This window comes from Alosa alosa, chromosome 19, assembly GCF_017589495.1.
Source record: "Alosa alosa isolate M-15738 ecotype Scorff River chromosome 19, AALO_Geno_1.1, whole genome shotgun sequence".
In the NCBI taxonomy this organism is placed as follows: Eukaryota; Metazoa; Chordata; class Actinopteri; order Clupeiformes; family Clupeidae; genus Alosa; species Alosa alosa.
The window spans coordinates 11,637,555-11,660,964 of record NC_063207.1 but is presented as its reverse complement, the minus strand read 5'-3'; the positions used below and the strand labels follow the sequence as shown (position 1 = coordinate 11,660,964).

The 23,410-nt window shown below is 43.8% G+C and overlaps 3 protein-coding genes and 1 pseudogene across 4 annotated transcripts; 2 read left to right on the top strand and 2 right to left on the bottom strand.

Annotated features, from left to right (window-relative positions):
- Positions 1–1,068: 1,068 nt before the first annotated feature.
- Positions 1,069–12,017, bottom strand: atg14 (autophagy related 14). The gene is given in 11 exon segments (XM_048270810.1): positions 1,069–1,233; positions 1,235–1,453; positions 2,499–2,584; positions 2,888–2,978; positions 3,100–3,217; positions 8,757–8,986; positions 9,701–9,938; positions 10,430–10,511; positions 10,655–10,697; positions 10,795–10,857; positions 11,569–12,017. Coding segments are annotated over 11 exon segments (1,536 nt in total). The 5' UTR covers positions 11,853–12,017; the 3' UTR covers positions 1,069–1,151.
- Positions 4,086–6,184, top strand: LOC125312333 (annotated as a pseudogene).
- A 348-nt stretch (positions 12,018–12,365) lies between the features above and the next one.
- On the bottom strand, positions 12,366–15,471 carry tbpl2 (TATA box binding protein like 2). 2 transcript variants are annotated; one of them, XM_048227296.1, is made up of 7 exons: positions 15,390–15,471; positions 14,516–14,907; positions 14,201–14,291; positions 13,860–13,951; positions 13,259–13,426; positions 12,797–12,891; positions 12,366–12,661 (listed from the first exon to the last, which is right to left on the bottom strand). In XM_048227296.1, the coding sequence occupies exons 1-7, from the start codon at positions 15,423–15,425 to the stop codon at positions 12,585–12,587; spliced, it is 951 nt and encodes a 316-aa protein (XP_048083253.1). In that variant the 5' UTR covers positions 15,426–15,471; the 3' UTR covers positions 12,366–12,584. The 2 variants fall into 2 exon arrangements, with proteins under 2 accessions (XP_048083253.1, XP_048083254.1); XM_048227297.1 differs by having other exon boundaries at positions 14,201–14,288.
- Positions 15,472–15,822: 351 nt separating this feature from the next.
- jmjd7 (jumonji domain containing 7) lies at positions 15,823–19,963 on the top strand. Its single transcript, XM_048227295.1, has 8 exons — positions 15,823–16,029; positions 16,220–16,373; positions 16,586–16,839; positions 17,078–17,134; positions 17,545–17,640; positions 17,763–17,839; positions 18,810–18,969; positions 19,405–19,963. The coding sequence occupies exons 1-8, from the start codon at positions 15,951–15,953 to the stop codon at positions 19,491–19,493; spliced, it is 966 nt and encodes a 321-aa protein (XP_048083252.1). The 5' UTR covers positions 15,823–15,950; the 3' UTR covers positions 19,494–19,963.
- The last annotated feature ends 3,447 nt before the right edge of the window (positions 19,964–23,410 follow it).

Below are 23,410 nucleotides of genomic sequence, written 5' to 3'. Positions count from 1 at the left end.
TACACAGTCACACAAAAGTACAATAGAGTTTTCCATAGTGACATGGACATGACATCTGAATATGCTGTATTCAACAGTTAAGAAACTCACACATTAACTAAGACCACTAAAAGAAACAAGTAAATGTGACATCTGCTGGCATAGTGGATACTGTACTGATGTCTTAGTGTCAGTTTTGTTTCTCCAAGTCACATCTCAAATAACCAAAGGTGCTCATGTCCACTTGTCTGTGATCCGACAGTGGCTGTTTACTTCTCCGAACATTCAGTAGTGGTAGGTCAATAGAAGAGTAAAACTGTTGGTGCTTAAGAGTCATAAGTTGAGGGGCGCAAAAGATGATCTGTCTTTACCCCTCTGAGCAAGCTTGCTATGCTTGACATCCTGTCAGATGACACAAATGCAGACACACACACACACACACACACACACACACACACACACACCATTCAATCTTCACAATTCAATTTCTTTCCATCCAGCCTCAAAACAGATGTCGTACAGTAAGGACTGTGAGAAATCGGCTGAAAGTTGAGCAGCCTGGTCCTCTCACAGCTAGAGAAATCCTGCGTTCCCTCAGCCTCTAGGGTTGGGTCTGTGGTATAGCAGGCATTGTCTCCGCTCAGCTGCAGACTGATGCAAACTCAGAGAGGAGAAAGAAGAGTCGAGGGCTGACAGCTGTTGTGGTGAGACCGATGGTGGAGGATTGCAAAGGGGGGGGCGGCAAACTCCTGTGACCATTTCTCGGCATCCAGTCATGACAACTCTAGTCTTTCTTTCACATGCTTCTTTGTACAGCCTAAGTCTGACAATGGTATAATTTTTGTGTCAACATGAACCGTGGTGAGAACCATCTCAGTCGGTATTTATGGAAAAAAAAAAAAAAAAAAAACTCCGTCTTGCCACACATAAACATGCGATCTCAGTTAAAAACAAGACATCCCTTTTTTTCGAATTTAAATCATTGGCCTGTGTGTCATTCTTTCCTCCCAGTGTGCAAGCTGACAGAGTAGAAGAGAAAGAGAGGCTGACAGACAGATGAAGATAGCAACACAACACAGAAGTGTGTGGTCTTTTTTTTTTCCTTTGTTGAGTATTTTCTCTTTTTTTTTTTTGCATAGCTACAGCATCAGCTGATTCGGTGACCGTCCGGTTCAGCGCTGGCCGGTGTAGGCGCGAAACCAGGAGGTGACGGAGGCGGCGGCCGAGGAGATCATGCCCCCGGCGTTGCCCGACCGGCTGCGACGCCTGCATGGCTGTGCTCTGCGAGAGTTCCATGGGCTGCGAGGGGATGTCGCAGAAGCGCGGGCTGGGCACCGTCTCCCAGTCTGTGCCCAGGTCCGTCTCCTCGTCGCTGGGCGCCTCGTCGCCACTCTCCTCGGCTGGCCCGGCTGCCTCCGGCTCCACAAACTCCATGGACTCCTCCAGGTCAGCGCTGGCCTCAAACGGACCCGTTCTGTAGGATACACCACACACAAAGGATACAGTATGGCCCAGTTTTAGGGTGAGAGACAGAGGAAGTTATACCCCCTCAGGGAGGTATTTTCTGTGGTAAGCAAACCTTGGGGGCGGTGGTAGCGTAGTGGTTAAGGAGCTGGGCTTAGTATAAGTAAGTATAAGTATATATACTCTTTTGATCCCGTGAGGGAAATTTGGCCTCTGCATTTATCCCAATCCGTGAATTAGTGAAACACACTCAGCACACAGTGAGGTGAAGCACACACTAATCCCGGCGCAGTGAGCTGCCTGCATCAACAGCGGCGCTCGGGGCGCAGTGAGGGGTTGGGTACCTTGCTCAAGGGCACTTCAGCCGTTCCTACTGGTCAGGGTTCGAACCGGCAACCCTCCGGTTACAAGTCCGAAGCACTAACCAGTAGGCCACAGCTGCCAGCCACATGCAGCAGCCAGAAAACATTAGATTAGATTAGATTAGATTCAACTTTATTGTCATTGCACAAGTAAGGACAACCAGTACAACGAAATGCAGTTTAACATCTAACCAGTAGTGCAATCATTAAAAAGTGCTTTTCTTTATAACAGTTCTTAAAAAAAAAGACAGTTTTAAGTCACAGACTATGATTTTACTATGACATAAAACACAGAATGCAGTATGATCATGTAAGTCCATTAGCAAATAAAGTGCATAGTTCTGAGGAATCAGACAGGCCATAGTCTATAATTGGTAAAGACAGAATGCAGTATGACGGGTTCACTGTTGTGCCTCTGAGCAAGGCACTTAACCCCGGGTAGCCCCGGGGACAACGGCCCTTGTAATATAACTGACATATGTAAGTCGCTTTGGGTAAAAGTGTCTGCTAAATGAATGAATGTAAATGTAAGTGACAAATCTCATAAAATGACAGCACTATCTTTACATACAGCAATCTGGGCAAAATGGTACACAACATGAATGAATACATTTTCCAAAATGGATTTGTATTTCTGAGGCAGCGAAAACAGACGAGAGAAGATGTGGTAGAAGGAGTCAGAGGCTCACTCACCTGCCGAGGTCCTTATTTTCAGGGGAGACCAGAAACATGATATTCCTCAGGGTGTGATGAGGATGCAGGAGATCACTTTCAACATGCTACAACAAACAACATGTAACAATATGAAACAGGTGAGCAACAGCAATGTTCCACACGTGGAGTTGTGTTTTATTAACACACAGACCCTACTGCCTTTCTTCTGGACACATGGCCTTAATCTACTGTTAACACAATACGAAGTTGACCAGTTTCTATTCTAACATGGCTTCTTATGATGTGTAAAAACATAAAAATACTTTATTTAAAATTACTTTAATTACTTTACTGAATTCTAACTGAAATGTATGTGAATTAGGGTTTATAAGAATCGTAAATGTGGGACGGGGAGAGTAATGTAGTACCTGGGAGAAACAGAGATGCAGGATGTTGGTGTTGAGTTTGGTGAGGGCACGTGTGAATCTGTAGCGGCTCAAGTTATCGCCACAGAACTCGCTGAACAGAAGACAAAGCAGAAGTATACAAGACACAAATATATTTCAACATAATAAACATATGTGGTAATTATACATTATAGGCTGAAAAATATAATCATACAGATGTCCTCTGCTCATACCTGTTGCACAGTTTCTTGGGCAGGTTGACGTCCAGGATGTGGGAGAGGATGTTGGCCAGCTGGGTGGCGTAGCACAGGGCCGCACTGATGGAGTGGGCAGGGTTAATGTGATCCAGCTCTGGAGCAGGGGACCGAAGGACACAGCATTAGATACGTCACTGTAAACCACAGCCATAGCTGCTGTACATTACTTTAACAGTCATGGTTTCCATCAGGTCTCATTCCACAGGTGTATTAGGGCCTGTTTACACGAATCACGTTTTTTGCGGCTATTTTCTATACAAATCCTACGAAGTTCAGCATTCACAGCGCTCAGCTAGCCTGGAAACCTGGCCTGACTTCGCAGAGAGTCTGGCCAGAGCCCGTCTACGGAGAGCCTCCCCACTCTCTATTAATCCCATACAAACCGAATTTGGCTGCAGTTCACCAGAGTTCACCTAGATGGCGATCACGGGCGAGTCCAAAATACATAGGGCTTTTTAGAACAATTAAGTGACTTTAAAAAATATAATCCTCAACCAAGTGTATTGTCTGTGTCTCCCCTTTCGAATACAATATTCAAATTACTTGAAAAAAAATTATATCCCGAGAAAAGTGGATTTTGAGGGGTACAGCTCCATAGACCTCCACTCATTGTGGACTCGCCCGCGAGCGCCCCTAGATGCAGTACCACACCGGAAGAGTTCCGAGAGTGAAGGTTCTCCCCTTATTAGACATTCTCTGGTCTGGCCTAGATCCATAGGCGTTCGTTTATTTCCGGGTGGGAGGGCACAGTTTGAGGTTTAAAATCATTGGAGTTCCTTTAAACCGCTTTGAACCAATCACTAACCGGCGTTTCGTCATACAGAGAAGTTTCTCTGCAGCATGCCCATAACAAGCGCTTTTCGGTGATTGCTGGCTGAAGATTTTGGATTGCTTTTTGACCTACAATATACTAAAGACAAGAGATTGGAACCCCCCCCCCCCCCCAGGACAAGCTAGAGGAGCAGGAGCGAGAACCCTAGATGAAGAAGCCCCCTTTACCGACTGATGATGGCGGCCATGGCCTGGGTGAGAGCCACTCAGACTGGTGCACTGTGGGAGGGCCGGTCCCAGGTGGGGAGGCCGGGCCAGCGGAAGACCGTACGTCCTGGCCCAGGTGGGCTTCAGCGTCGGCCTGGGGAACGTTTGGAGGTTCCCTTACCTCTGCCATCAGAATGGAGGAGGAGCGTTCATGGTTCTGTATGTGATGTTGTTGATGGTGGTGGGGGTGCCGCTGTTCTTCATGGAGCTGGCTGCTGGCCAGAGCATCAGACAGGGCAGCATTGGCGTGTGGAAACACATCTCTCCTCGGCTGGCTGGGATTGGCTACTCCAGCTGCATGGTGTGCTTCTTTGTGGCTCTCTACTACAATGTTATCATTGCTTGGTCTCTCTTCTACCTTGGAAACTCTTTTCAGTACCCGTTACCATGGGAACACTGCCCCATAGATCACAGCACCAACGCGACAGTTAAGGAATGCTCTGAAAGCTCTCCCACCTCCTACTTCTGGTTCCGTAAGGCATTGGACATCGCTGACTAGATAGACGAATCTGGAGATTTTAACCCCATCATGACTGGCTGTTTGCTGGCTGCCTGGGCTATTGTGTGCCTCGCCATGATAAAGAGCATCAAGTCCTCAGCCAAGGTGATGTATTTCTCCTCCGTGTTCCCGTATGCCGTTCTCTTCATCTTTCTTATCAGAGGCCTGATGCTGGATTGGGCCATAGATGGAATCAAGTACATGTTCTACCCCAAGCTAGAGATCTGGGGCAGGGTCCATGTGTGGCGTCAGGCGGCCACTCAGGTGCTCTTTGCGCTGGGGCTGGGCTATGGCTCGGTCATTGCCTACTCTTCCTATAATCCCGTCCAGAACAACTGCCACGCGACGCCGTTATGGTGTCCATCATCAACTTCATGACCTCCGTGCTGGCCACCCTCGTCGTGTTAATGGTGCTGGCCTTTCGGGCCAAGACCATTGCGTTAGGCTGTGTGGCAAGAAGCCTGGGGGTGATGTCAGAGCTGGCTGGAGTACCTGGTACATCTCAGCACTGGTGGCCGTGGTTCAACATGTCCGAGCCTAGCTCTGTAGGCCTGGACGACTACAGAGAGTGGTACAAACTCTTTGGTGCACAAGTGGGGGCAAACATAACTGACTGTAACCCTGAGAATGAGATGAATAAGGGTGTGGAGGGGACAGGTCTTGCATTCATAGCCTTCACTGAGGCCATGGCTCTGTTTCCTGCCAGCCCGTTGTGGTCGGCGCTCTTCTTCCTCATGCTTCCTCATCTTCTTCCTCATGCTGCTCAACCTGGGCCTCAGCAGCATGTTTGGCACCATGCAGGGCATCCTCACCCCCCTCATGGACAACTTCAGCCTGCTGGGGTGCCACAGAACCATGCTCACAGTGGGTAGCTGTTCCCTGGGATTTCTGATCGGACTTCTGTTTACCCAGCGTAGTGGGAACTACTTTGTGACTATGACTGATGACTACTCTGCCACCCTGCCTCTTATCATTGTGGTCATTTTTGAGACGGCGAGTGTTTCTTGGGTCTATTGAGCTGACAGGTTCCTGGATGATATTGAGGTGATGTTGAAGTGGCGGCCTCCAAGCATCTACAAGTACATGTGGAAGTATGTTTGCCTGCTGTCTATGGTGGGACTCCTGGCTGCCAGCCTGCTATGCATGGTCATCAAACGGCCCACCTACACCGCCTGGGACCATGCCACGGCCATTGAAAGCACTTTAGCCTCCCCTGGCTGGGCTCTGGCCGTATTGACTATGCTGATTCTGGCTGCTTCTCTGTCCGTGCCAATTGGCTATGTTCTATCAATCATAAAAGATGGGCGGAGCTCGCCCGACGAGGGGAGGAGCCCCGACGTGCACAGGGATCGGTACGCCAAGTGCGAGTCCTCTGACCGCGAGATCGTCCATTCAAACGGTCCGGTAAATGAGCTGGAGGAAATGGCCAGGGCAGCCTTCCTCCCACTGGGCCACGATCACTACCGGCTCCTCCCACAGCAGGAAGATGGGGATGAAGAGGAAGAGGAAGACACAGTTGTGTAAATCATCCCATTGTGTGATCCAGCTTCATGATCATGTGCGGAACCTAGCCAACCTGGACAGAGGACACCATGAGAGCTCTTCCATGGATCTGGTGAAGACATCAGTGCGTATTCTCATTGACCTTGGGGTTCTGACTGAGGAAAGGGAGAACGGCCAAGTTTATCTGGATCTGAGTCCACTGTTCCAGTTAACAGAGAACAGAGAGAATCTACACAAGTTTGTCTCTCAGCATCTCTACAATTCAGCACTACTCACTCACACACACACACACACACACACACACACACACAGTTTGAAAGGATTGCAGTGAATAGACACATTTACGTTTACATTTAGAAGCTCATCATTGTTTTTTTTAAATTATTTTTATTATTATTATTATTATTATTTTTATTATTATTAAAAAAATTAAACAGAAGAAAAAAATATCAAACTTTTAATGAAGATAATAAAAGATAATAAAAATTATTTTTTTTATTTGACAGTTGAAGCCTTGCAAAATACTCCACCATTGTAGGTTTTTAAGTGTTATCTTCAAAATGACTCCCATCTTTTTATTTAGAGCAGTGAAGTTGAATGTGTTTCTGTTTTATATACCCTGTTACAGTGGTGGAACAAGTCAGAGCCGGGCCGGGGGCGGGGCACATGACCGGGCCCTTTATTAAACTCATCATAACATAATTTTACAATATAGGCTACACATGCCTGTAAAAGCGGGTCTTACAAGCGTCAGCGACGGAGAGCAATTATATAATTTTGAAGTCCATCGAACGTACATGAAGTGTTCCTAACCAAGAGAACAACAACAAAAACATTAGGCTACATGACCCCTAATAATAAAACAATAATACGCAGCACTATTTGAAGGGCATACGATGAGCCTTGCGCTCCACGAACTAGTCCACAATGCTCTGTGTATGTCCATTTTCTTTGCTCTCATGGTGAGTCTCATGGTGCTTCCTTATGTTGGAATATGCGAAAATAAACAGAAATCGAAGGGATACCTTCTTATACGTGATTTCTTCAACAATGGTAGGCTAGCCTACTGAAAACGTTTGGATATTCTGTTATTTTCTGCTGTTGGCCAAATAGATACACACACATATAGGGGAAACCCTCAATATTGAATTTATGTGCTACAATGCAGGCCTGTTAACTGTATGACAACAGTGGTTTATTTAAACTACATCATAAGAATTTATTTAGTCAGTTATCATGCTCATTTTAATGAGTAAGAATGAAAGTTCTGCTGTATTTATTGCAAACAAAATTCTGCGATATCTCCCGCGAGTCACGTCAGGCAGACTGTAGCCTGTCTGTCCGGGATGAGCTGCCCTCTGTTGTAGCTCCTCCAGGCTAGCCTCTGAAGATCCCGTTTACGTAGAAAGCCAGACCAAGTCAGATCTGCTTCAAGTCGAACACGCCTATTCTCTGCTATTCCAGACGGAGTACTGTAGGGAGAAGAAATCGACCGGAAATACGTAGGCAGGCCGAGGCCAGGCTAGCGCTCAACACCCTCGGCGGAAAAAAGCCCTCGGCACTGACCGTTTTCCCCCCCTGCAGCACTCAGAGCGCTGAAAGCTGAAATCTGTTCAACTTTTAGAACAGTGATGGGCTCATCAATGTCACTTCTCTCACGACAACCGCAACCTAGCAACAATAAACACTTGACCAAAGCACTCTGAAAATGAGGTTGAGGGTGCTATCAGCGAAAACAACGCAATTGGTGGACATAGGCTCTTAATCAAGCACCATGCAGTCCGCATTCATAATCTAGGTGCTTGATTTTATACACCTGTGGAAAGGGACCTGATGAAACCCATGAATAGGCAGAGTCATATGGTGCCAAATGACAGTAAAGAGGGATGTTATCTTTCTACTCTTTTTGTGCCCTAGCAAATTTAAATTGTACAGCACTTTTGATGCCTGAGCCGCCATTATATGACGAGTGTATAATGTGTGGAAGCAGAAGAGTTCTTGTGGCTGAACTAGTGGAGGTAAGTGGAAAACCAGCAGAAGGCTGTTTTCTCTGGGGGGGTGAAATACCACAGAGCACACAGTGAAGAAGTAGTGTAACTGGTAAACTGTTTTGCATAAACATGTCTGCTTAACGACTAAACGTGATTAGTGAACCTGAACACAGTTTAGTTTAGAAACTGAAACCAAACAAATCTTAAGTGCCCTCTACCCACAGAGTAAATGCTCTCAAAATAGCATCTGCAGGGAAGATTGTGGAAATGTTTGTTAACTTTTGTACACTCGGTAACTTTTGTACACCAAAAAGTTTCCTTCCCTTTCTCATTACAAGTGAATAACTCGTTTGCTGAGATTTACTGATTACATCACAGTTCCTTCCTGAATAGTACCTACGCTTGTTCCTTACTTTCATTCTTATTGCAAAATACATTTGACAATGGAGAAATACTCAAAGACCAGGGACTTCAAGAGCCCAGTCTTACCAATCCAATTTTCTCTCCAGTATTCTACACGATAAACAGACAAGATAAAATAGAACAATCATGCTTCCGGAACATTCTCTCATTCTCCTCTTTATGATGTCTCTGGTGGGTACCTGGGCCTTGGGTGGTGCTCTTCTCCTCCACCCAGCCGTAGTAGGCGGAACAGTCTCCGTTGCTGGGCAGCGTGACGTGGGGGCCGGTGATGCTGATGCTGGTCTCTCCATTCTGGTCGTCCCAGATCCAGCGGCCGGACAGGTAGGTGGTCCGGCGCGCCTCTGCTAGCTCGCTCACCGTGCTGGAGGTCAGGGCAAGGTCACTCTCTGCAGCCACATCAGCCGGGTCTCTACAACATGGATTCAGATTTCAGGTTCAGGCTGCAGTTTTCCAATCTAGTGTCATAGCTGCAGTGTTGTTACAGCGCTCCACAAATAGGCACCGACATGAGTGCTCTGTCGCTCTTGCAAGGCACACCAGCGCCAACATTTTTTAACTGCCAACTTGGCAAGCATTGGATAAACAGTGGATTTTATGTAGCGAGTTGTGAGTTCTTGTGAAAATGGTGATTAATTTCAGAATATACTATAATATTGACTACTTTTGCAATACACTGTATATTCTTTATTAATTAAGGACCTCCCACTTTTAATGCAGATTCTCTATGCCTTGCCTCCTTATTCAACTTGGAATATACCAATAACAACAGACAGCATGACATCAGCCATATTGGAGGCAGAGTCTGTGCAGTAAGTGCTTTTTAAAGCCACATGAAACACATGAAAGGTCCACCCAGAATTTACCATTTTTGGTTAAATCTACATTTAGTCCGTTTAGGTGGCTTCAGATTTGACTGAGCATACACTCTTTTTTTTTTTATAGCGCGATGTAACATATAATCCACCTAGCACTCTTGTGTAGTGTTTGTATGTGTGTGTGTGTGTGTGTGTGTGTGTGTATAGTGTGGGTGTGTGTGTAGTGTGGGTGTGTGTGTAGTGTGGGTGTATAGTGTGTGTGTGTGTGTGTGTGTGTGTGTGTGTGTGTGTGTCCTTCTCCTCCTCACCTGCTGCCCTGCTTCTCCTCCTGCATGGAGAAGATGTGTGTGATGAGCTCCAGGATGTGTCCCCGCCGCACCTCGGCCAGCGCCTCCAGCCGGCCCTGTAGTTCACGTCCCCTCCGCTCCAGCAGCTCAGCCAGCCGCCGGTTGTGCCGCTCGATCTTGTCCCGCTTCTCCTGGTGCCGGCTGGCCCGCCGCTGCAGACGCTGGCTCTCCTCCTGCGAGCGCACCAGCAGGTCTTTACCTGACCAGCGCAATGTGAGGGAGGGAGAGGTGGAGAGAAGGGTGTTTATTTTGGTCAAGGATAGCACGGTTGCTTTTTTGGTCCTAAAATATATCATTAGGGAGCCACAAAAAAAAATAAAAAAATAAACTTGCAATTATGCTTCATAATTACACCAGTTTTCCACAGTTAGTTGCACACTCACATACAAGTGTAAAAATACACTCCCATATGACTGTTTAAAAATACAATCCAATATGTACTATGGAAGAGCAGGGTGCCAGCAATAGCAATAGTCTGTTTATCTTGGCTTTTCCTGTGCTGCAACCTGTGAGTGAGTGAGTGAGTGAGTGAGTGAGAGAAAGAAAGAAAGAAAGAGAGAGCTAACCTATTAGACACACTTTAAACGTATAGTATGTAAATCATCATCATACAGTGAGTGTCTCAGACAGAGGCAGATAAACAAAGACTGCATTATCAAGAGAGGGTTAAAAAAATAAATACAGTAGTACCACTCTTCACTTCCTCGTTTCCATTAGATATGGCCTCTTTCATCTGTTCGATCTTCATCTTGCAGGACATGATCTTCCATTTCTGAGTCAAACAAAAACAGCACTGTCAACAGTAGCAGCCAAGGGATTAATTCAGCAACTAATTACATGGGAAACTCCAGGCCATAAGAGAAATGAAGATTCAAAAGGTCAGTGACCATCTACAGGTTACGTGTGTTCACTTACAAGCTGGTCTGCCTGAATCTTCTTGTCCATGGCTTGGATAACTCTGAGACAGACAAAAGTCAAAGAAATGGTTGATTAAAATGTTGAAATTCTGTCATTTATTTTTTCTAGTAGCCTACAACGTGATATGTAATTTATACCTTTGTTGAAGATTTTCTTTTTCATCTTTGAGCGCTTTTAGTCTTTCCAATTTTTCCTTGTAACTGTGTAGACAGAGCATTTTTTACACAACTTAGCAGGATTGTCATTTTGGTAAATGTCTACAACTTCAACACAAAGTACAAGATTGCCGCCTTCGAGAGGAGGTTGACGAAAACATCCATCCAACACCACTGTTTGTAGAACGGCTTTGATGTCAGTCGAGTCCAAACTCCAAAACATTATAGAAGTACATTATGTACGGGCCTCCCATTCCCTTGATTTAATATCATAATACAATTTAAAGTCAATCATAAATGATCTTGAACTACTTGTCAACGTGAAATGTAGCCTCTGAAGGTAAACTGCTGACAGTTCTTCAACTAGACAGCTAACATGAACTAGCTACATGACTTGTCAACTTCGACTCCTTCAAATGTCATGCTGACACAGCTTGACTGGAATTAATATCAAGACTAAAGAGTTCATAGCTATACGAATATGAACAATGAAAGGGATAAAACGAAAGAAGCGGAAAATGTTACCAAAAAATAAGGGTAGCTTAGCCGAAAACTCTGCTCGCTAGCAAGATTCCCTTTGTTGTAAACACTGTCCAAACAAGCTAACTACCTAGCACGCTACCACCCATTAGCCATGACTGTTTATCAGACAAGTCCGATGAGCTGTGGTACGTTTCACTGAAATTTTACTACGTTGACTGGACAAATATTTCAAGAGACACGTTGTAAAGAAAAACACAGTTAACTAATACGCACCGTTCAGGATTTCTACCGTCAAAGTAAATAAAATCGCCACTCTGAATACATCGGGCACAGGTCAGTCTACGTCGAGCTGTGTTACAGAGAGGGCACCGCTCAACAGCTACATAGAGACCCTCGGCATCGTCCACCGATTCCACCATTAGAGATCCTGGCGATGGCACTGCAGTCGATGGGGACGGGTGATGCGGTCGAGGAGGTAGTCGGGCCCCAGGCATTCCCCCTAAAGTCCCCTCAACAGGGCCGACTGCGCCGAGTTCTTTTGCTGAGGGGGATGCCATTGAACCGGCGTTTATCTGTGGTGTGGGCCTCGAAAAGACTCAAAGTCCTCTCCCTGCATTATTGGAGATATGAAACTGAAGACAGCAAGTCCAATTCCTGCCGTTAAGCAGGTCAAGAAATTATTAGTCACTGTTCAGCTTTACCTCCTGCGGACCACGTGACTAACTTTGTTTGTGTATGTATGGTCACGTGGAAAAGCAAAAGCGTCAACTAAAAGTGGAGAGTGCGTCAGTTACGTAATGCTCTATTTCCACCAATAGGGAACATGGACATGCTTTCAACCACAGTAACCTAGCCTGGGAATACCCATAAACGACACTAACTGTTAAACTTTCGTAACATGTAATTACAAACTGCAGAAACTTCAAATATTTCGTAAAAGGACAAAACTTGAGCCATGCACTAAATTGTATTTCTCACCTCTATAGTTAAGCAAGGCTTCTGAACATCTTTCCAGTCAAATACCAGTTCTTTGACTTTGTTTATTAACTATTACAAACGTTCCAGTATTACAAAAAAAAATATCACAACACAAACATGCAATCCATTCATCGAAAAAATATGTTACCAATTTACTAAATATTATTATGGCAAATTCTATATTTTTTACATCACTGAAAAGGAACTGGTTCAAGTGCATTCACTTCTGCAATACAACTTACTATAGAATTTTTAAGTGTAGGCAACCCACACAAGTAAGTCCAACCCCTTGAAATAAGCGCAAACAATCTTTACTGTTTTCTGAATCCCCTTAGAATTGGGTAGATGTGTTCAAATGCTTCATAAATCTCAGTTCGCTCTTTGGCCCCTGCAATAGACAGAGACACAAGACATTTAGAAAATGCAGACAGTGTCCAAGTGAAATGCAACTTCAGCGTACAAAATGAAAAATGGCAAGTAACTTTAATTGTAGGTGATCAGCTGAAATGTCATAATGGCCCACCTGTCAATACCACTTTTCCCGACACAAAAATGAGAAGTACAATGCGTGGCTTCACCATCCTGTAGATCAAACCTGGGAAAAGCTCTGGCTCATAGCTTGCAGAGTGGAGATTAGAACACTTATTACATATCTACAGCAGAACTGTCTACAGTATAGTATCGAGACTTCATTTTCAATTTGCACACTAATTGTTTCTGACTAATCTAGGCTTTCTTTTATGGACATAGATCTAAGTATGTATAATCAGTTCACCATCAGTATTTGAATAGTGGACCTTGAGCTTGGGAAACGGACATGCTAACCACAGCGCGGAAAGCCATAGCCTCTAATCTTGTGGGTTTACCCAGCACAACACTAACCCGCTGGCCTATATTACAAGGACAAATGCAAAGGCTTACAGCGCACAAGTTGTCCAAGCAAAGAGTAGTGCATCTTTTTTTTGAGACACCCATATAGGCCTACCTGCTGAACTGTTGGTGAGTAAGCACCAGGCCCTCCAATCGGATGGGGAACAGAACATCACAGCTTCCCACCATGTTCTGGATCTTGAAGTCCAGGAATTTGGCTGGGAAACCCAGCTTCTGCACCACGCGAGCATACTTGCGGGCAGCGAGCCTGGACTGTTCTTCGCTGTTTTGGAACAAGCATGGCCAAGAAAACAAATCAACACTTCTCCCACTGTCATAAAAGCCTAAACTAGAGGACTATCAAGCACGGCAGAAATCCTACATAGAAGTGTTACGTAAATAGCTAGAAATGAAGGCAAGTAAACCCATTTCACAAACCAGTGCCCTTTCTGTTTTGTGTATAATATAATAGAAAACAAACTTCAAATATATAAAAAGTTGCATGTCTATATCAAAGTCAGAAACCACTTGAGGGAACCACTAAATGCAAGGAAATGTGAAATTATTCTGGTAAGCATTTTTCACTTAGTTGGAGGTCTCACATTATATTTTTCTCTATACTTTCTGCTAAAATGCACTATTGCAGCATTATTTAATATAACCATGCAGAAAGAGAGCATAAGACAGGTTCTGGTGTTAGTCATGAAAACTCCCACCTCTTGGCTCCGGTGCAGACCATTTTTCCTGAGCTGAAGATGAGTGCTGTTGTCCTGGGGTCCCTGATCCGCATAATGACAGCAGCAAAACGCTACAACACACAACATAACACAACACAACACAAACCAACAGTTTATGTGCTCATAGGGTAGGCATGTAAACAACCAAACTAAAAGTGAGGTCGTTCAAAGAGATCTCTGCTGCTTTTGAGGAAATGTCAGGGCAGTGTAGGGAGGAAATGTTAGGGAAGTTGCAGTATATGTACAGGAAAAATGTCCTCAGCTTATAACTGAGATGGGGATACAGTGTGTAAAACGTGCACATCTGATGCCATGTTTACCTTAGGATTATATTCAGCATTTCTGGCTTGTAGTGCAATGGATTTCAGGTCAAGACGGCAATCCAGATTCACCGTTGACACAATGTTCCTGCTTGTGAACACATTGAAGAGATTTAATTGTTCAAACAAATGACGAGCAATTGTACCTGAACTAAACTGAACAGTATATCCTACCTCTACCAAGAAACACAAATGATCTCCAATGATGGCCTCTTATTAAAGCATTTTGTTGACTCACAAGAAGGTGTGCTACTGCAATTAGAATTTAGAATAACACCTTTCCCAGTACTACTACAACAGTACAAGGTGACGCACTGAAGTTGTGGGATGATTTTGGAGCTCTCAGTTAGTGGTGTCATAGGAGCCATGGGTGTCATTGGACTCATGGGTAGAGGGCAGAAAGAAGATGCCACAGGTGGGACCTCTCCACCTGGCCCAGCCCCTGCCACTGGTGTTGACGCAGTCATCTCCTCACGTGCGCTCCCTGTGAATACACCGCTGTCATTCAGGGTCTGCTGGGTTGGCCTGGGTGCATCCTGTGCCGGCTCGTCCTGTGTGCTGAGCTCGTCAGGCAGGAAGCTGAGGTCCAGGTCCTCGGAGAGATCTTTCTCCGGCTGCCCACTTAGAGAGGAGAGGAAGGAGGGATCTTGGAGCTGCAGCGGGCCCTGCAAGCCCAAGTCCCCCTCGAACATGTAATCAGTGGGGTCCTACAGTCACAGTGTGTGTGTGTGTGTGTGTGTGTGTGTGTGTGTGTGAGAGAGAGAGGAGAGAGGGAGAGAGAAACGAGGTGGGGAAGGGGGAATAAAAAAAAAAATTGTGAGTGACAGGACAGAAGCAATATGCAGTTGAGCAAAAGCATATATCTTCTCAAAATGTCAAGACTATAGGCTACATTGTGGCAAGATTGTAAGAAATCATGATTTATTAAGAGACAAACAGGATACATCAAAAATGTTCTATATAAAAAGAACCACACTTTCTTTTATTTTTTTGTTGACTGGTAAAAGTATATTACATAAGAAATGAATACATTGTTCCCACTGTCGCATGCTAAGAAAATTGTTATGGTAATGGTCACCAAGCCATTTCTTAGTCGTGTAGGCCTAACTATAATTATCATAGCCTAGGCCTACTGACAAAAATGTCAGGCATTGCAAGGCAGATATTTAAAATAGCTAGGCTCACTTACATTTACAGACTCCTGAAAATACCCTTCGTCATCCATGACTTCATTTATATTTAAAGTTAATGAACTAAGCACTCAAAACTGGTGACCCTGCCTTGCGTTTGACGTGTGCATTTGATTGTAGGCCTAGGCTGGGTGCTTGATTTCCCGGGTTTCCGATTAATTGGTAGCATCTGTCAATCAGGAGGCAATGGGCATGCTTCATGCAGGTGATAGGCAAATCAGATCTTGAAGTGTTGGGAATGCTTCACTTGTTAGTAAGTTAGAAAATCGATTTATGCCTTATTTAAAAAAAAAAAAGAAAAATGTTAGCCTGGACCCAAATCCCAAACGTTGTTTAACATATTGTCAGTCTCCAACCAGTAGAGGGAGACATTTGAAAAATGAACGGAAATTTTGAGCGGAACACAAACAGACCTCAGCAGCACAGCAGCACTGTCTGGAGCGCATGCTGGTTGTCACCCCATAGATCTGACAGCACAACCAAGTAATTACATGTGTCCTAATTTTTAAACGAAATAATAAAATGCATAAGTTACCCTTATAGGTAAGCTATATTACTTAATGAACCACTATGCCATCATGGACGACACACAGGACAACGTGAAGAACTGTCTTAGAAATTTCCCCAAAGAGGCTCGAGGTTAGTGACTAAAATGCTGGTCTGAATATTTTTGTGGCAAATTCGTAGTGTCATGAATTCTGCCATATTCTATAGCCTACTCTCGGTAGCGGCACGTAATTTCACTCGCTTCACTAACGTTGGCTGAGAGTCGAGAGTGAATTCAGTTGTTTTAATGTATCATACTTGCTCATTTCCTCTTCTCGATTAGAGCTTTATCTAAATGAAACGGTGCCATATCTGGAGGAGCCACCATCTGCTCTGCAGTTCTACCGCGAATGGATCGGTCCCAACAAACCATGCATTATACGCAATGCATTCGATCACTGGCCAGCACTGTCCAAGTGGAACCCAACTTACCTCAGGTGAATCAAGCCTGTTGCCTACCGTGTTATTACTCTCAGTGCATTTCACATAATCATTAATAGTTAGTACATATTAATCATGTTAAACATATTACATATTTGGATTGCTTATGACAACCATTTACACCAAAGGTACTTATTTACTTGAGAACAGCTATATACCATCTCTGTGTGAGAGATCATGACTTATTTCTCCTGTTTGACCTCAACAGGGAAGCTGTTGGCTCTAAGGTGATAAGCGTAGCGGTGACCCCAAACGGATATGCTGATGCCATACACGGGGATCGTTTTGTCATGCCTGAGGAGAGGCAGATGACCTTCTCAGCACTGTTGGATGTGATTGAGGGGAAAGTGAAGAGTAGTGGTGTGTTCTATGTGCAGAAGCAGTGCTCCAACCTCACAGAGGAACTGCCAGAACTGACTGAGGACGTGGAACCTCACATTCCCTGGATGAGTGAAGCTCTAGGTGCGTTGCCAGACTAAGTAGATGTTCAGGCACGCAGGTAGGCAGACACGCTATTATGTAGATGTGTATAATTGAGCATTATGATTCATCCCTCAAAATGAGCTACTTTGCCTGAGACCTGTTACTTGTGTTTTTAAATAATGTCAAGTGGAGAGTTTGTCCTGTGTCTGATTTTCAACTCTTCAATGATTTGAGAGAAAACAGAGCCATTTTAATTATGTGGACATTTGTGTTTCAGGGAAGCTGCCTGATGCTGTGAATTTCTGGCTGGGAGAGTCCCGTGCTGTCACTTCAAGTGAGTAATATTTCCTCTCATATCCTGCACACAAGAAGCACCCATTACTGGCTATGGACCTTATGCACTTATACCTTATACCTTTAGCCAGCTCATTTATTTCTGATGGAGCGTTAGCTGTAACGGCATCTTTTGTTATTCTGCTTCTAACATGTTTACTCCAACACCGAATATTTTGTTTGCCCAATAATAGCAATTTTAACACACACCTAAATCATTCTACATTGTAACACCCAACTGGGTCCGTGTAGACATTAATTATATTAACAATAGCAACACACAAACACACCTGGCTCCACCGGAAACAATTGAACTGGCTAAAGAGCCGTCCGTGCATAAGGTCCGTTGCCGTTGTCGTCATGCCCAGGGTTAGACATGCAAACGTTTTGACTGTAACCTTTGTATTGCAGTGCACAAAGACCACTATGAGAACCTGTACTGTGTCGTGTCTGGAGAGAAGCACTTCATTCTCCTGCCTCCATCTGACCGACCCTTCATCCCTTATGGTGACCTTCCTCACCCTCACTTACCTCAGACAGTAGCACAGTTCTGACATTCCTCTACACATGGAGCAGGAGATCAAACTGTATCACTGAGTTACGACATCTCCTCTTGGTCTTTTACACAGAGCTGTACCAGCCGGCAGTGTATAGCCTGAAGGAGGATGGCAGCTTTGAAGTAGTGGATGAGGAAAACTCTGACAGGGTAATTCATCTTGATGCGATGTGGATACTAGTGATGTAGTACTCGAGTCCGGTCTCGAGACCAATTTCTGCTTTCTCGGTCTCGTCTCGGACTCGTTCCTTCAAAGACTCTGTCTTGACTCGGTCTCGGACCACAGTGGGAGGAGAAGGACTCGTAATTTCAGACCGAGTCCTCGAGACCAACGCATTTTTTATGTTCATATGAAAAAACAGACAACACATAACAACAATAATAATAAAATGCAATGTTGACCGGCCTTATTTGAAAATGACATCCCATGGTGCAATGCAAAGATACTGCCGTCAGAGCCGTTTATTTATCTCTATGGCTCTGCTGCCGGTGAGTGCCTGTAGGTCAGCATAGTCCATATTAAGACGTTAAGACTGCTCCTCTAAACAATTCCCAATCTAGCTTAGTCTGTAGGCCTAACTGTTGATTATTAACTGGTGTGATATTAAATTATGAATATTAAAACTGACATTTTTTTTGGTCTTGGTCTCCGACTCGGTCTAGACTCGGTCTCCGACTTCGGACTTGCTTCCTCAAAGACTTCGGTCTTGACTCGGACTCAACTGTATTTGAAAACCAACAGACCCGGTCTCGACCCTTCAAAGACTCGGTCTTGACTCGGACTCGGCATAGGCGGTCTCGTCCCCATCACTAGTGGATACTACCTACAATGCCTGGAACCAGTGCCATTTCATCATCCACAGTGATAGGGCTAATGAATATTGTGCTATATATTCTATTACTTATTATAATAGATTATCTATTATTAATTACAATTATGTAATAGTTAGTTTAATAGTGATGCTTCTGTAGGAATATTTTGTGTATCGGTTATTTTGGAAAGATTATAAAGATGCAATAACATAAATGGCCAATAATGGTCATTCCTTTGCAGACTAAACCAAAGCAGGTCCTTTGACTTCATGCCTTATTCCATATCTAACAGTGTATACCACCTCAGGTGCCCTGGATCCCTGTGGACCCCTTGAAGCCAGACCTGGAAAAGTATCCATCCTACAGACTGGCCCAGCCACTGCACTGCACAGTGCGAGCTGGAGAGATGCTCTACCTGCCCTCTCTCTGGTTCCACCACGTACGCCAGTCTCACGGATGTATTGCAGGTACACAAGGGTCAAACAATCGATTCCCTGAGAATGGAATATGATTTGAACCTCAATCTTAGGACCTCAAGACATATCTGTTGAAGTTCCATGTCAGATATGCTAAATTGAATACATAGAAATGTGCTGATGGTGTATAAAGTGCAGATTATACAGTGGAGAGTTCCAGGTTTGAGTTTGTCTCTTCCTGGCTGATGCCAAAGTGTATTTCTACAAGACATCTGAGACGGTATCCCTGTGAAGTACAGCTGTGGAAGTATTTCAAGTACATGAGTTTGAGAGGATTATGTTATGTAATTAATGGTTATGTTATTGGCTTCAAGGCCAGTCAGGACTTGGAGCAAGTGGTTAAATATTCGGTGTTGTTTCCTGTCTGCCTGTCTTGAGTGCTTAGAAACCTCATGATGGTTTTGACTCTTTATTTTGTTTCCACAGTGAATTTCTGGTACGACATGGAGTACGACATTAAGTACAACTACTTTCAACTCCTGGAGTCGCTGGCGGGGGCGGTGGGTCCATTATGACATCACTCAGGACACAGATCCAAGATCTAATCAGAGTTCAGCTCGTTTGAGCAGCAGCAAGCAGGGCATGGAAACTCTGACTGGGCCATCCAGTGCAACAACACAGACATTTCCACAGTTGGCCCGGCAATCAGTGGCATTGTCTTTGGCATTTGATGCCTGAAACTGTACTTGCCCGAGCTAGGTGACAAAGCTTTGTCACTGGTGCTCCAAATGTTTTTTAAAGGAAAGGGTGTTATGCCAAACAGAGGAAATCTGTTACACTAAAAAACATTGGATCATTGCATTACATCAGCCTCTCTTTCACTGCCAGGCAAATCTCTGGGGTGTGGGTGGGGCACAGGAAAAATGACCTGTTTTCAGCTGCAGTAAAGCACACTCCTCAACATAACTGCATCTCCACCCATCACAGTAAATAAAGTGCAATACACACGCTTGAGTATAGGGTGTAATAAATACCATTGTTTTTATTCCATTCTTCGTCTATTCTGGAAGAATGTTTTTTTTTTCTTGAGGATATAGAGAATATATAAACACTGAGGGTAAAAACACTCTGAACTCAGCATCGGTGCAAGAACGTAGAAGGAGTCACAAAAGTTTCCAAAAAGAAACAGCCTCAAGTAAGGGAAACCATCTGGTCCACCTGGTAGTTTTAAGACTAAGACAATCATCATAGTCATACAAAAACAAACAAAAACACAAACACATAGTAAAAAGATTAGTGGAGATAAGAATTAGTCAGAATTAGTCAGCTTCAGGAGTATAGCAAAGAATAGAAGAGATCTGAATGGACTTTATATGCAGCGCAAGTCAACTATTACAACCATGCATTCTATTAGTGACACTCAAGCCAACCCTACTGCCTGTCTGTCTTCATGCATATGTGCTCATGCTGGCGACTGAAAGATGCAGATCTTTTTTCAAATTGCCGTAGTGCCACATACAGTTCTGTATCGTTTTCCAGCCTTCAAAGTGATTTTTCGAAATGCTTAGTGCTAACAACATACCAGCTATGCAGCGTTCCTCAAACCTGCCTCTTGGACCAGTCTTCAGACCTATTATTTCCATCACTACTTCTTTTTAAGAACTGACAAGTGTGTTATCACTACTGCAGATTTGAGTGTGAACATAGTAATAGGTTCTAGAGGGGTGACCAATCATTTGAGGTATGGCCATTTGACCATTTTGTTTATAGGAGTAAAATTACAGCCAGATCCAGAGGTTTACCTGTGAGATGAAGTTTGACAAAAGTTTATCTGGGAGTTAAAGTACAAGCACTAAGTGTACAGTAAGTTAGGACAATATTTTGTTCTGGCCCTCAAGGGCTGTGATTCAAGGAACCCTGCAGTCATAGCTATGGGGTTATAAGTTTAATATAAAAAAAAGTCACATTTCTACCTGCTTTACCATAGTATCACTTTTACCTTCTAAAGTCCTACTTTATGTTTAAGTGCAGCCTTCTAAATATGTTGTAGCCCATGCACATTCATTAAGTCGTATACAAATGCACTTAGCATGTTTTGTCTTACTCTAGTGTGAGTTCTGCATGAGATGAGTGAGCATGGTCTGGTGGAGAGGCCTTAATGAGATTAATTTGATCATTCAAATCCATTGAATTACACCACAGAGTCACAGTGCATTTAATAAATATGACCAAGAGCACGGTATTCTACAACTATACAGAGAAGTTTGTGAGAGATGACCAAGATACCAGAACAAAAGATATGTATTTCACTAATTAAAGATCATCCATCCAGAGAGAGACTAGGCATCACTCTGGATAGGATGGGATTTCAAATATGAATTGGTCACTGAAGACATGATTTCATTCAAGAATTGGACCAATCCCAATTCCAGCACCGGATTTTAGTCAAATACCTGGCATCTTGGTCACTGTACAGAAACAGACTCTGGTGTTTTTGTTATTGGGCGACTAGGTTGACTTACACCAGAGGGAGGCAGTATTGTGTTAAACTCAGTCAGAGGAAACAGTCCTCCAAGGTGACGGCACAAGCTATAATAATTCAGCAACAGGGGAAAAAAACTACACCAAAAGAGGACATTACGTCATAAAAGACAAATCTAATAGCTTAGAAGTATTCTTAATGCACACACACATCATTATTCAAAAAGACCTTTAGTTCAAAGGAATGAAAGTGCTTTACACTGCTTTATAAAACAAAGAGAAGTGAGGGAATGCCACAGGCCAGAGCAGTGCAGAGAGAGTCCGTGTCCATACCGCATAAAAAGATCCCCTCAGAACCCGGATCATGTGACACATCACCATTGTCTGTAATTTGATTGTACTGGCAAAGGTTACGGAGTGACTAAAAGTGTTCAAAAGCAGTCTACGGTAACTGTGCTGTCAAGTGGCTGTGAATCACAGACTTGTGTCTGTGTGTTTTGCACGACTTGTGGAAAAGTATGGCTGTGGACTCAGCGGTCATGACCGTGCTCTACTCTGCTGCAGGGGGTTCCTTAAGTGTCACAAGACCAGAGCTCCTCTCCTCCCGACAAATCACATCGGACAAATTACATCTTTTAATGAAAACCAGACAAAAGCAATGCTGGTTTGCGATGCAAAGCACACCATTTTCTTTGTTCTGTTTGTGTGAAGCTGGTTTGAAAATAAGGCACCCATTTCCTTGAGATAAAAAAATGCACTATTTGGAATTTAGAGGGAGCTTTTTTTTGTCTGTGATTTCGCCCTGTTCCTGAAGACACTGAAGTCACCTTTGACCCCGTCTCTGATCTGCGGGCACTTCCTGTATCCAGTATCAAAAATGCGCTCTCTACCACGCTTAGGAGTTTGTATCTCGCCCTCCTTGTGACCTACTACATCAGAATAAATATGGTAATATGTTCCACATCTACCTAATAGTCTCTCAAAAACACACTGTAAAAAATCACTGTTTCATACGAGTAAAAACATAAAATCTGGCTTTTTTAAGACGCATGAGGGGGGACACAAGAACCGAGTCCCCTCTGGAAGATTTGATTGCAGAAAGTGCTGTGACATTGCCTGCAAGTCTGGACCTCTTAGAGTACAACCTTGACAATGGACAATATGTATATAAACACAAACATACACACACACACACACACACATGATTATTCACATTATCACGGTGAGAATTACTCTCAAAAACGAAAAGTGTCACCTCCTTGAAAGCCCTACAGTTTCTCCTTTCACACTTTTTTTTTCTACAATTCATCTTCTACCTTTCAAAAACATGGTCAACAGTTCAATTTTACCACCACAATTGTTTTAGTTCAGTTCCTTCACTATTGACAAACACAACCTGCTGAGGGAAAATCTGTAACCTTAAAAGAGTCCAGAGTTCAAGTCACTTAAGATGCAGATAGGTCACTATTTAACCCGCGTTATATCTGCAAATAAGCAAACATGGCAACAAAAAAAATTCCATGTAAAATGTCAAGTCAAGGGGATCACAATATTTGGCAATGGCTGAAAGGAGTGGTGGTTAAGAGAGTGTTCTAAGTAGCACACTAATCTGGGAGGTAGGGACTGTAACTGTAACTGTCTCTGTAGTGCAGTCAAGTCACACCAATGGTGCTTAGGCAATGTTCCTAAAGACCCATGGTGCCTGTCCTATGATTGGTCGAGACAGTCTGTGAGATGCGTGGTTGGTTGGTTACACATCGGCTTAATCCTTTCTGGAACAGTAAAGAGTAGAAAAGAGGGAGCGGGTACAATCAAGTGTCTACTTGAAAGAAGAAAAAAACCCTCTCCTTCATCCTCAGTTGGACATGGTTTCAAACACAAAACAATTAGTCTCTCAAGTCCTTAAAAAACACAGGCTTTTTCTCCATTGTCTTTTTTGAATGTCTTAAAAAACAAAGACTGCTTTGATAAAAAAACTTCCATGGTCTTTTTGTTAAAAAAAAAAAAAGAC